This window comes from Petromyzon marinus, chromosome 46 (genome assembly GCF_048934315.1).
Source record: "Petromyzon marinus isolate PM22_M1 ecotype Great Lakes invasive population chromosome 46, UKy_Petmar_22M1.pri1.0, whole genome shotgun sequence".
Lineage (NCBI taxonomy): Eukaryota > Metazoa > Chordata > Hyperoartia > Petromyzontiformes > Petromyzontidae > Petromyzon > Petromyzon marinus.
Window position 1 is genome coordinate 11,160,935 of NC_133712.1, and position 13,448 is coordinate 11,174,382.

At 46.6% G+C, this 13,448-nt stretch overlaps 1 protein-coding gene across 11 annotated transcripts in view; it reads left to right on the top strand.

Moving 5' to 3' along the window:
* Positions 1 to 13,448, top strand: part of LOC116952379 (membrane-associated guanylate kinase, WW and PDZ domain-containing protein 1-like) — a 317,826-nt gene that overhangs the window by 273,356 nt on the left and 31,022 nt on the right. For 10 of the 11 annotated variants that reach the window (XM_032971681.2, XM_032971679.2, XM_032971680.2 and 7 more), the window contains 4 exons: positions 248 to 1,060; positions 7,360 to 7,545; positions 8,343 to 8,427; positions 12,158 to 12,221. In XM_032971681.2, coding sequence (XP_032827572.2) covers positions 248 to 1,060; positions 7,360 to 7,545; positions 8,343 to 8,427; positions 12,158 to 12,221 — 1,148 coding nt within the window. The remainder of the gene's footprint in view (positions 1 to 247; positions 1,061 to 7,359; positions 7,546 to 8,342; positions 8,428 to 12,157; positions 12,222 to 13,448) is intronic. The other variant, XM_032971678.2, reaches the window with a different exon arrangement.

The window sequence follows — 13,448 nt, forward strand, 5'->3', positions numbered from 1 at the left end:
TCTAGTGCATCGCTTGAGTGGCTTTCCTAATGTCGGAAAAGAAGAGCGTTCCAGACGGCCGCAGAAGCGCATCTGAAAACGCGCGACGCAGCCACCGTCTTTTTTCGATGGCTAGCCGGGAGCCGCCGCTGCGATGGTTGCCCGGAGTTTCGCGCGACGGTTTAACGCTCCCTGACGCGATCGGCCTACGGACGAGCTTCGCTGAAACGAAACTCACCCCGGTGACGTCGCCTCGCCTCGTCCGCAGTTGGCGGCGAGGCGCACGGCGGCTTCTGCAGCTCCTCGTCGTCCGCGTCGCAGCACAACTCCCCGCGCATCGAGCAGGCGGCCGCCTTCATGCGCAAGCTCAAGTTCGGCGGCGGCGGCGGCGGCGGCGGCAGCGGCGGCAGCATCGGCGGCCCGCCGCCTCTCTGCGCCGCACCGCCGCCTCTGCCCCCTCTGCCGCCGGCGCTGCCCCCGCCGCCGCTGCCCGTGCTGGACCCGTACCTGCGGCGGGCGTTCGGAGCGGGGATGGCGTCGGCGTCGTCGGCGCTTCCGCTCCTGAGCAGCGGGGCCCCGGGCTCGGCGCCGTGCCTGTCCACGTCGAGCGGCCGCGGCGGTAACGGCGGCAACGGCGGCGGCGGCGGCGTCGGCGGCGACGGCGTCGGCTGCTTCCCGGAGACGTTCGCCCCGCTCGCGGCTCGTCTGGCGTACGACGGCTGCGGGGCGGCGAGGGCGGCCGGCGTGAACCCGGCGTCGGAGCCGTGCCTGCTGCACCCGAGCATGCAGGAGTTCGAGCGCGGCGGCCGGGCGGTGGCGGGCGCGGCGCCGGAAGGGGCGCCGGGAGGAGCGGGCGACGGCGCCAGGACGCTGCCGGAGGCGGGCGCGGGCAACGGGGAGGCGCGGGCGAGCGTGGCGACGGCCGCGGCCGTGGCGGCGGCGGCCGTCATCTCGACGGAGGGGTTCCCGTCGTCGGTCGGGAGGCTCACGTACGACGTGACCATCCAGAGGAACGACAACGAGGGCTTCGGATTCGTCATCGTGTCGTCGCTCAGCCGGCCCGAGGCAGGCACCATCGTGGGTGAGCATGTCGGCCACGGGCGACGAAGCGGATCCGTAAACGGGTGAACGGATTTTGAGGAAATGGCTTCTGGCTGCCACACAGCCAAAAAAATATCCCCCTGCGCAACGGCGACATGTAAACATACAGTGTTCGTGACATGTCACCTTGACCCATGCTTGTACCAGGTGGCTGTTGACAAGGGCCGCTTTGGGAAAATCCTCCGAATTGGACCATAGTCAGGTGTTCGTCATGTGCTCCGGAGTGCCTGGTGTCCGTCCGGGTAACGGACTCTGTGTCTCACCCAAACGTTCGCATCACCGCCTACAATGTAGCCGGGGTGTTCTATATCGGCTACCTACGCGTAACTTTGAGAAATAATTTGCCGCAAACATTTTTTTACCCGAATATCTTTCAAATTGTGCCCACAGCGTTATTTCGCGAGATTAAGAATTTTCTACTTCATACGCTGCAGCTAGCGATGCACCATCTTCGTGTGTTGAGAGAATGGCCCCTGAAGTTGACTTTGACAGAATTCTGAATGATTTTACACGTGTGTGTTTGAAATTCGTATTTATTTACAGATTTGAGTTCACGCTTTTGTTCTTTCGGTAAAGTCACGTAGAAAGAAAATAAATAAACACAAGCAGTCGTCATCAGGTAGAACTAAATTTGAGAGAGAGACAAAACACAGACACGGAGACACACAGACAGACACACAAGCAGAGAGAGACAACACAAAGACACACAGAGAGAAACGCACAACATAGACACACAGAGACCCAATGCCTCTGTGTCGTGGCCTTAAATAGAGAGGGGGGGGGGGTGGAGCAGAGAGAGAGGTGGGTCTGCTGGAGCAGAGAAATTAGCATGTCAATGAGAGAGCTGTGTAGACATCCACCCCGCGGCGGCAGGGGGAGAGAGAGACCTAGCAAGTCTGGTAAATTTTAGAGAGAGTTGTGTGGAAATCCACCCCGAAGCGTCCGGGGGGAGTTTCTTGTTGGTTCCGAACTCTGACGTCATGGCCACAAGCGTCTGTCATCAGGTGCTTTCTCACCTGATGACGGACGCTTGTGTTGTGCCCGAAACGTCATGATTTATTTTATTTTATACCTACGTGACTTTACTGAAAGAACCAAAGAGTTTGGATTCCTTGCGGTCACGAAAGCTTCAAATCAAGGCTCTCCTTCTTGGGCGTCAAATGTCTTATTCGTAACGATCGCACATTTTTTGCCAATTGGCGACAAGGGCCCATTATTGACTTGGGATGATGAAATGAGAACAGCATCAGTGCCAACACAAAAATACTCCAAAGCAAATCGCTTATCCTGTATAAATTATCCCCTCGCTATTTATCTCTCGAGCCTTTTTGCGTCAGCGAATTTATAAATGGCGGCTGAAAATGTGTCGTCAAGTTACTTGGGCTTGGTCAAGCTCTTTGTCAATCACTTCAGCCGTTTGTCGGCGTCATTTTATTAAGATCCTATTTCCCCCCACCGCGCATTAATGCCACGAGGATGAGCCGTATTATTGTCTGTGGGTCGTGGATCTTTAACCCAGTCACGTCAAGCAGTGATTCCGCGAGTAGCGTGACGGACAGATGCTGTCGCCTAGCCGTGATAAGAAAAAAGAAAGAGCCAGTTAAACCGATTGCCAAGCAGCCAATTGCAGACCGTCTTGCTAACAGTAGCTGTCGACCGGCTAATTAATCCACCTAGAGCTTTTATAATTGCATCACGAGACTCGACCAAGCCTGGTCTGCTCACTATAGAGAGCAGATGGAGTTTTTGACCACTTTTCAATTGTGATTTTTTTTTCCCAAGTGACACCAGGTGTTTCCAGCTCTGGGTGAGAAAGACATTTGGTACCTTAATCTGCGCTCGTTAAATTGATGAAGCGTTACAGAACTCGCGGTAAATTTGCGTTTATTACGATGCACGTGAAGATTGATTAAAATTAACTAAAGCTTCTAAAGGGAATGCACATGTGAATATTACATCGCAATAAAGGAATATGGATATGTATAATTATCCTTATTCACCTATGTACACACGGCAAATCTAAAAGATTAGCACAGTGTTTCACACTAAAGTATGTATGGTTACATATGTATGCATATGTACGTGTACATATGTATGGTACTCTCAAAGTCAAAAACTGCAATACGGTAATTAGAACCGCTGTGAAGGTTATTTCGGACTTGCATATAATGTTATTTACCATTAACCTTATACAATACATGAAATGTATGGGTAGTGCAATACAAAATACATCACTTGAGCTGGCTTATTGCAGCCATCTATTGCCTTTTCCGAGGTATAGCAGGTCACTGCTCATAAAGATCCATGGTGCTGCAGAGCGGTGCTTAGTAATGACCTCTAACAAATGATAACCTCGGCCTAGGTTCCGTCTCCACATTGGAATATAGACATATCAGCCCATCAGCCTCTTGGTGTACCCAGCCAATATTATCCAGCACCATTTGCGCGTGGTTTTTTTTTTCAGCTGGGCCCAAAAAATCTGCACTGGTTTCGGCTTTCAGCGGTGTCGTGAGCAGTGAGGATTTTGCAACAAAATATTGCTGTTGGCTTCGCAAGATGCTATGGAGACCCTTGTTCGCCACCGAAATAACTGCGTCTTTTCATCCGTTAGGCATCGTTGAAAATTCCCATGCAAGCCTTTTTAGGCACAAGAAATATATATGTTTTATAACGTTGGACCTCAAAAGAATACATCGCAAATATCATGAAATAAACCGTCACAATTTCTTCACGTGTTTTCAATTATATTCGTTGGGCCTTTCGGTAAAGTCACGTAGATAGGTTCAAAGAAAATAACAAAAAACTACGACGTTTTAAATGTTGTATACATTTTGACCGTAACATTGACATGCGAAAACCGTATTCGTCACGTGTATCGTTGAGCACATAGAGCCGACGAAGTGTGAAACGCCTCTGATGAAATGTACTGCAAGGACTGTGCTCGCAGGCTTTTGTGATATCTCCATCGGGCGTTGGAGCTGTCCAACTCCCCTCGACAGCCAGAGAGGGAGGGGGAATTTAGTCCCCCCCCCAACCCCTAATCCGATCCTCCACGCACCATATTATTCAACTCGACTCATCCGCAAGCAGTGGTTTATCCCCGCTGCTCGACGTAGCCGTTACCGGCATTGTGGGCATGTCTCGTTCCGTTATCCTCCCCACCTTCCCCGCCGGTGGCATGTTTGGAACCATCTCAAGGTCAGCTCGCGAGCGGGGCAGGTGTCGATCGCGATATCGATTTCGTCGTTTATCACTGGGTGAGGCCCCTGGGCTTCAAATGTGCCATTTTTCAATCAAGCCCGGTTCCTCCGGCCACGCCGTAATCTTGTCACTTGATAGGCAACCATATGGCACCGTGCAAGAAAACATGGAACGCTGCCAATGGCTAGTAAAGCAGGTGTCGTTATTTTGAAACCAGTAAAATTCTCTGTAAATAGATGGCCGTTATCAGCCTTGCATTGACGTACGTGGTTAAGTGACAGACGATGCATATGCTTTTATATTTAGAAGCTTTTATTGATTACACACGTATGTAGTTGACAGCTTCTTTGGGCCACACTAGTATGGATCCATACCCGTGTACTCTTGTCTTGAAACAATAATTTTAATTTCATTCAGTTAACCTCTGCTCTGGCTTTTTAGTCATAACCTTAATAACTAAAGGCTGGTTTACACGGCGATTATTTTTTTGTTACGGGAAAAACAATTCTCTGGGAGCCTTTTGCATTGTTGTTGTACATGACTAGTTTGGCGTACATCGATGTGATAAAGATATGGCTTTTTTACTGGCCACTAAAAAGATGGCTGTAACATAACGTTCAATGGTTCCCGTAAGGATTGCCACCTGTCCCGGTTTTGCTAGGATCGTCTTCCTTTTTTTCGGCAGCTCTCCTGGGAAATCTAAACGTCTTCCTGGGCGAGGAGATGTTATGTCCCTCGTCTGGTACGCAGGAGGCCGTGGGTTCAATCCCGGACCCTGACGATGCGTGTTGTATGTTTGGAGTCCGTGTCTCCTCTCTCTCTCCCTGTGATGGCCACATGGATTTTTCTCCAGGTCCTCCGGCTTTGCCCTCCACACTGAGAAATAACATTCGTTTAGATTATTTGGCTGCAACTATAAATTCCCACGCGTGATGAAATAACCCACCTCGATGAGCTATCATGTGTGGCCAGGTGGCCTCTGAAAAAGAGCGAATAGCTCAGTGGGCTTTACCCAGTGGAAAAAAAAGTAAATAGTAAATACACAACTCAAGATGTTGGGACACTTTTCAGGCAGACCTCGAAAGTTTTGCGTGTCTACTACATGGTAGCTGCATGGGTCTGGCGGAGAGAAGAAAGCATTGGCGAGGAGTGGTGGTGAAACAAACAAAGGCTTAGGGCCTTGATGAAATCCGGATCTTAATCCAGGCAATGAATGAAATTATGTACGTTTAACTTCTTTCGCACCGTACGTAGCCAGCCGTGCTAATCGGAGGTGCGAAGCCAATCGGAGGAGATATGGTTGGCAACCATACTCCTCTGCCCTTGGCAATGCACCCATTCCATCAGGAAGTGACATCACAGCACGTGGGTGCCATTGCACTTTTGTCGCCGTTGCTGCTGAACTGTATTGTCCCTTCCAGATCTTTCCCGCAAATGATGGAGTGTATTTGCTCACTTAAATTGTTGATACTGTGGGAAAGAATTGCTCTCTGCCACACTGTAAAAAAAAAATCGCTGTGTGAAAGGTTCTCCATACATGCACAGAAATGCATCCTCACGGCATCCGTACCATTAACCCTCGACTCCCAATCCCCACATGACTCACAGCCGACCTTCATTGCTTCTTTTTTAATTTAATTTGCAATGTTATTTGGAACTTTCATCCATTTATTTATTATATCAATCATTAAACACCCCTTATTGGGTAGTTAATCATTTGTCTATGTAGTTGGATGGTAGTTTCGCCATTGTCCTTCCAAAATACTGTCATAATTACGGTTAACTGCCTTTTATTGTGTATCTTTAACATTGTATAATTTGTTACTTACAGTGTCTTATCAGAATTTTACTGAAAACGGCATCATTATTATTGCGGCATGATAAACTGAGCGGAATACAATGTCTGCTTGAATTTGCAAACGTTTTACGGATTTCTCAGGGCACCTTAGTTTAAGATTTGCAGCACTTGTTGAATGTAGTGTTGTCTCGGCTGCCGCACAATTGGCACGACCCACGTGCAGTATATATTTCTTTATGTTTTCATTGCAACAAAGTGCGAGCGCCCGATACAACATATCCAAAAGAACCCAGTGCGCTATTTAAATATGAGTCATTCTTAATGCCAATCTGTAACTTGTGAAATAAATGCATTTTAAATGCCAGAGAAGCCCCTTGCGATGACTTGGCATATTTAAATTCAATATGTTTAGAAAAAAATCCATTCTTTAGCCAGGAAAGTCTCGCTCTCAAAAACTATTTTCCTGGAGAGTCCCACATGACTTGTTGTATACCACTTTCTTGTTTGACTCTCTTTCCAATTTCCCTGGACTCCCATGCATATGAGATGTTCCAGGTGAAATTATGTAATAAGAATTCACATATACAATTATTTGATAGCTGTAAATGATTTCAATGGAACGATTTTATTCAGAAGTATTTGTACGTGTGCATATTTTAGGCCCAACATAAATTCAAGCGCAGTTAACAGCAGTTTACTCGTGAGGTTGTATAGTCATAAGGAAAACAGCCATTGCTTACATTCAGGTGTTTTCAGAAAGTATACAGTCCTCTAATTATAAATATTATCCAAATATTATCCAAATATTTATCACATCTTCACAAAGGACCTAAGGCCTATAGCTAAACCATGATAAAAACTAAGGACCGTATTCTGTAAATAATTTGTAGAAATTTTTCATTTTGCTTATGAAGACTGGTGATCGTTTTCAAATTAATACGTGGCTTGCCTTCGTAGTTATCCAATATTTAAATTTTTGTTACATCCTGAGTAGTTGACTCATTTTACATTGCTATTATTATTTATGCCATCTCTATTATTTGCATACATTTGTGCTCCGTTTATTTGTTTGTTTTTGCGCCCCGCTGACGTAAACGCATCTCCATGGCCCACCTCCCATCTTCCCTTTTTTTTTCCCATTTCCCCATGGTGCATCGCGATGCCGCCACCTCCGCCGCCGGCACTCCTCCCTCCACCCCCTCCCCCACGTTGCCCCCCCCCCCCCCCGCCGCGCCGTTGCGTGCGTGCGTACGCGTACGTGCACGCGTGGGTGGACTCAGGGATGCCTCACCTGGTAGGTCGCATCATCGCGGCCAGCCCCGCCGACCGGTGCGGCCGATTGCGCGTGGGCGACCGTATCCTGTCAGTGAACGGGCAGCCCATCCAGGGCCTGTCGCACGCCGACATCATCAACCTCATCAAGGACTCAGGGACCAGCGTGACGCTCTGCATCTCGTCGCCGGACGGTAAATCCGCACGCGGCTGGCCAGCTTGGGAGCTGCCATCGTGCAGTTAGCGCTCACAGCTCTTTCAATGGTGGTTAAATTACAAAAATATTGCCCTCCCGCCCCTCCTCCATGGGAAAATCAAATTTTCACCGCTCAACTCACGATCGGTCGAGCGTCAACCGGTGATAAATCTCGGCGGGGATTGAAACGGCCCCATTGTTTTTTTTTTTATTGGGAGACAGCAGCGATTGACCTGTGAAGAGATTGGCAACAGCCGTGGGAACGTGGACTTTCCACCACTGGCTCAGGGTTACTGACAGAGAGACGAGTGCCACTCCGAGGCCCTCTTGAGCACAGGAATGCAATTGTTTCACGCGGTTTGTTCTTTACCTTCCAAAAAAAAAGCCTCGCTGGGTGTCCACGACTTTCCCTTGCTTGCTGTACTGCCTTCCTGCTGACATCACATTGCCAGGCATAATAGGTTTAATTGGCTTCAGACAGCAATTAGGACGCATGCCACCTGCATTTTTACCCAGAAGTGTGTTTCCGTCTGCGCAAATGAGGGCCAGAAATGCAAAAACCACGAGGCGCGCTGAAAATAAATAGTTTCACAAGTGCCGGTAATCGCTTGCTCACTTTTAAATTACGAATCTGCCTTGTGCATGCAGATTGCACGCAGCGTACTTCTCGTTAGACCTGAACAGTAATTTTGAAATCCAACGACGCGGATGTTGGCTTCTCCAATGCGTTTTAAACACCGCCCCGTTTACGCCGCGTCTGAACGCCCTTTGCCGATGCTTGTTTGACGTGCGCAGAATCGCAAAAGCTGCCGTCGCTTGTGAACGCGGAGAAGAATGCCACCGTTGCGCCCAACAACCAAACGACTGCCCAAGAGGGAAGGTAATTGTCTTCTCTGCTTTGTCCCTCCAGAGCCATTGGCCTACTCGTTATCATGCCCATTGTTTATAACGGACAACTGTTAGTTTTGTTGGTACGACCAGCGTACAACCGCCGTTACGCCGCGTCTATGCGGTCAGTTGATTAGACGTTTCGGCAAACACCGACGGAGGGATGCGTCTGTGAGCTCAGGGTTGGGTGGCAACCTGCGTTGTAATTGGTGGCTTTCTGCTAGGAGTGTGAACGCATTCTCCTGCGGAGGGAGCTGGTAGGAACGTTGGGTTGCTCGGTCAATGGCCAGGGTACCACGTGGTGGATTCCGCAAATATGCCCGACTTGAGGGCGGGCACAAGCCGGCGTGAGTAGGTTAAACGTTGAGTTTTATAAGGGCACCACGGGGTGACCAGCCCCAACCCTCCCACCCCCTACCCAGCCCCACCCTCCCCACCCAGCCCCTCCCCTCCCCACCCTCCCCTCCCCACCCAGCCCCACCCAGCCCCTCCCCACCCTCCCCACCCAGCCCCTCCCTCCCCACCCAGCCCCTCCCCACCCTCCCCTCACCACCCAGCCCCACCCCTCCCATTTTTGGATGCACGACGGACGGACGGACACAATAATCCCTGGTGGGCTGGTGTAACCAGGAGGTTCCTACCAGTATAGTTGCGATATGGTTTACACTCGCTAATGGGCAATTCAATGAGGGGGGTACATTTACGGGGAGATGCAAACCCACAACATGCAATGCAATTTCGGATTTCGGGAGCATCTTGATGCCGACCGCTGCACAGAAGAGTGGAACACAGGCCGTCTGGAAAAGGAGACCCATTGTTTTTATTACAGCAAAAGAGACACGGGCACCTCCGATTAGCACGGTTTGGCTACGTACAAATGTGAAAGAAGTTCAGCACGCTTAAATAGGGTTTTACCCTTTCTGGCAATAAAACAGGAGGTGTTAAGATGTTCAAACACCAAATAGATACATTTTGCACATGTACTTGTGGTGAACATGCAAACAGAATGCTCTGATAATAATATATGCATTGTCTTTGCAACTGATTGGCCTGCACCAGAGACGGCCTACACCAGAGACAGCCCTCGTTGCGACCTAGTCTTACCAGTGTCAGACCAGAGAACGCCAACAAGGTGAACAGTACACAGACAATGCATGTTTCAGAGCGTTTATAGCTTTGGGGTGAGCAGCTGCATCACGTGGTTAATGCTGACTTGATTCCTTGCAAAAAGGTATATATTTGGTGTGTGAACGTCTTAAAACCTGTTTTATTGCCAGAAAGGTTAAAAACACCTCCTGTTTTTTTCCTACTGGCAAAAAAAGGCCCCACGATACAAGACGGAACATTCTCCGCAAAACTCAATTGTTTTCCACCGTTAGCGAAGGTAACAAAAGTCACAGTTGAAGGGTTCTCCGCAGAGGCGGTAAAATACAAATACCCTGAATTTCAACCGTTTCGTGTTCGTTTTTTTTTAAGTTTTGCAAATAAAAAAAGACGTAATGTTGCCGCGCGTGCGTTTACGGGCGCGGAAAGAAAGAACGAGGCGGAATTGGATGAAATCCCATTGCCAGTAGATTGTCTGCGTGGCCTTTCGTCGCAACAGCTAAACACCCGCAGACTCGTGCGGAGTGGCGCTAGTTCATTAAATGCTTGCATTTTTAAAAACGCACACTCCGAGCGCACCCTTCTCTGCGGCATCATTTTAAAGCGTAAAGTTTAATGAGCCAGCGGGAGAATGAAAACCGCTGTTGCTCAATGCTCTTTTTTTTGTATTACAATGGGTGTTCCAATGTAAACGGTTCTTTGCGAGGATGGTCAGCTCTTGAGAGCTTACGGTGATGAAAAATATAATCGCGCTGTGCACAGATACTCACAGGCCAATTAATTAGCGCAAAAAAATCCTATCGGAGTGTCTGGAAATGTACTCCTGATTTCATGTATGACACAAAAGTAAAAAAAAAAATTGGGTTATCTTCATGATTTTAGCTTCATAAACTATTGGGGCTGACAGTAAAATCTCAAAGCTAGGCTGACGAATCCAGAATTTTGGGGGGAAGCCGGAAAATCAATCGTCTAAATTAATTCTCTAAAACACCTCCCCCGCTATCTCTCTGTCTTCCTACTTAAGTTCTTCCTACCCTCCTCTTCCCGTCCCCACATGAAAGTACAATGTACCCCACGGAGTACACTGGCCTCACTGCCCCACATGTGTGGAGGGCAGTGAGCCCAGTCCTCTCCCTCATCTAAACCCAGGAGGCACGAAGTTCATAATAAAGGGGTTTTTTTGGGGGGGGTTAGATCGCTTAAATATAAATGTGCCATTAAACCGGCCACCACCTGACAGACGATTAGTAAGGCTTGTCACGTAATGAAAATGTGTCAGTTCGTTACTATTTCAGTCCTGAGTTCAAGACCTATTTCTGCACGCCCTCCCCGCATCACAGTTTGTGCTCTGCACCGGGCTCTTTTTCAAATATAATAACCACATGAGAATAGGTTTTAGCCTTTCTGGCAATAAAACAGTTGTGTTAAGAATAAGGTGTTATATAACACTGGTTGCCTTTTGGGGTCCTCTGGTCTAACAATGTTTGAGACTAGGCTCTAAAGAAAGCTGTCTTTGGTGGGGCCCAATCAGTTTCAAAGACAATGCCATATATTATCAGAGCATGCTTTTTTGTTTGCATGTTCACCGCAAGTACGCGTGGTTAATGCAGACAGGGTTCCTTGCAAAAGGTTTCAGTTTGGTGTTTTAACATCTTAACCTAACTGTTTTATTGCCAGAAAGGGTAACCTATATTTTGATACTGACAAGAAAGGTCCCATATAATGAACACGGTTTTTTTGTATGTTTCTTTATAACAATTCAGCCGGAATACTATCCATGCGATAATTAAGCTGGACGTGGTAGGAGATGACCTGCATATGTGCACGAGCAATTCGAAAGCAATGTACGCATACTGTGCTCATATCTTGTATAGAATGTGGTGAACCAGTGCGCTTGAATACCATGCTCATGCACCGCACGCTCGCTCGCTCAATCGCCCTGTCTCAATTTTGAACGATATATTGAACAACAAAAACTAAATAAAATCTTGAATCAGTCCTTTTGCTTTTCATTCACGGTGATGGTAAGGGACTCGAATAAAAATATAGGGTATTTTCTTTTTAAAGTGTACATGTAAAATTGCCAATATTTCGTTTTGTGTTATTAAGCATTAATAATACGTGTAAGATATTTTAGGTAAATGTGAATAAATCTTTGTAATTGTGTATTAATTATTTGGAGTTGGAGACTGCCTATAACACCATGGGGCCTGATGAGAATTACATATAAAAAAAAGTTTTTCTATTGGAATATGAATAGTTACCTAACAGCTAAGCTATTGAGTCACAGACAAACCTTTTAATATTCACAGTGGTAACTGGAAGAGATCTGGCTTTGAGAGATTTCACTATATGTCAGTCTTACGGATGGCATTGTAATCATGCTGTGCTAATGGAATTATGATAAGCGAATACTACAATGCACGGATTTGAGATATTGAGGCATTGTAAAAATATGGAAAGGCTAATCAAGAAAACACAAACCTTGCGAAATGTCTCATGTGTGTGCGCTTTAATTGGTTTGGTATGCTCATCATAATGTTTTTGCTTTATGATGTAATGTTTTTTTTATTTAATGTTTTTTTACATTAAAATGTTTTTATTTCACACTCGTGAAGTTTGTTTGACAGATTTGAAGTTCGGGGAAGGCAGGACATCAAGCCCGACATGAACCCTGGACAGGTTGGTTTGAATTACGTGACTTGGAATTCTTTTTAATACGTTTTTTGACGACATGCTGAACTCACCGCACTTCGTTACTCAGCCTCCAATGGGTACCCGGTGCGATGCGTAGCAAACATCGCCGCACGGGAGACAAAGACGGCCGGGCATCGCGCTGGCCACCCACACTACTTGGTTGCCATGTTGCCCATCATGGGCGCTCGCTAGACAGCACTTGCCAAACCTCAATATTTTTTTATTTAAAGCTTTCGTGACTGCAGTAATTCATATTCTTAGCTCTTTCGGTAAAGTCACGTTGAAGTGAAACAATAAAATAATAATAATAATATATATATAAAACAATAAAAATTCTCACGACGTTTCGACCATAACACAAACGGTCGTCATTAGGTGTGTCGGTTTCAACGTGACTTTACCGAAAGAGCTAAGAATATAAACCTCAATATGTTAAGGCTGCACTTTGGCTATATAACTGTCCACATCAACTGAGTGACATTCTACTCATACTCTTGATTCTCTCGGTAAAGTCACTTCACCGAAAGAACCAAGAATATGAATCCCTGCAATCACGAAAGCTTTAAATCAAGACATTCTACTCATTATAACATCCAAAAAAATAAAAAAAATCACACGGCCATTTTACTTTGAGTTGCGGTTTTAAACGCATGCTTTCGTGTTGTTTTTTTGTAATATTATATATATTAGATTGCAGAAAATTCAGGTTTTGACTTTTTCGTGAACGATCGTATCGGGATTAATGTATATCCATTAAGTGTTCAAATCATTTTCGATATGTTGGCATCAAATGAGGTAAAAAAAACGCTCGCTAACCATCCAATTTATACAAATAAGTGAAGTGCAAAAAATGAATTATCTGCCTGAGATGAGAAGATACTTTTTTATTTGGCATTTAATATGTTATATAACACTACAAATATACCTATATATCTCACTCAGAGAATTTACTATAGCGCAATGGGGAACTAAACGTATATCATCCTGTCCATATTTTCCAATGACTGAAAATGTTTCACCACACCAGGGAAATTGGTCCGATGTTAGGATGAGAGACCGGGTAAAGATTTTAGTTTAGCTGTCATCACAATGTGTTGCCCTGGCCAGCCAATATCAAACACCGTCCTCAGGTGGTGTAATTGCAAGAGAGCTGACCTCCACGATCAGCAAGGGTACGAGTTCAAATCCCAGTCAGTGGGTTGACGCGGCTTA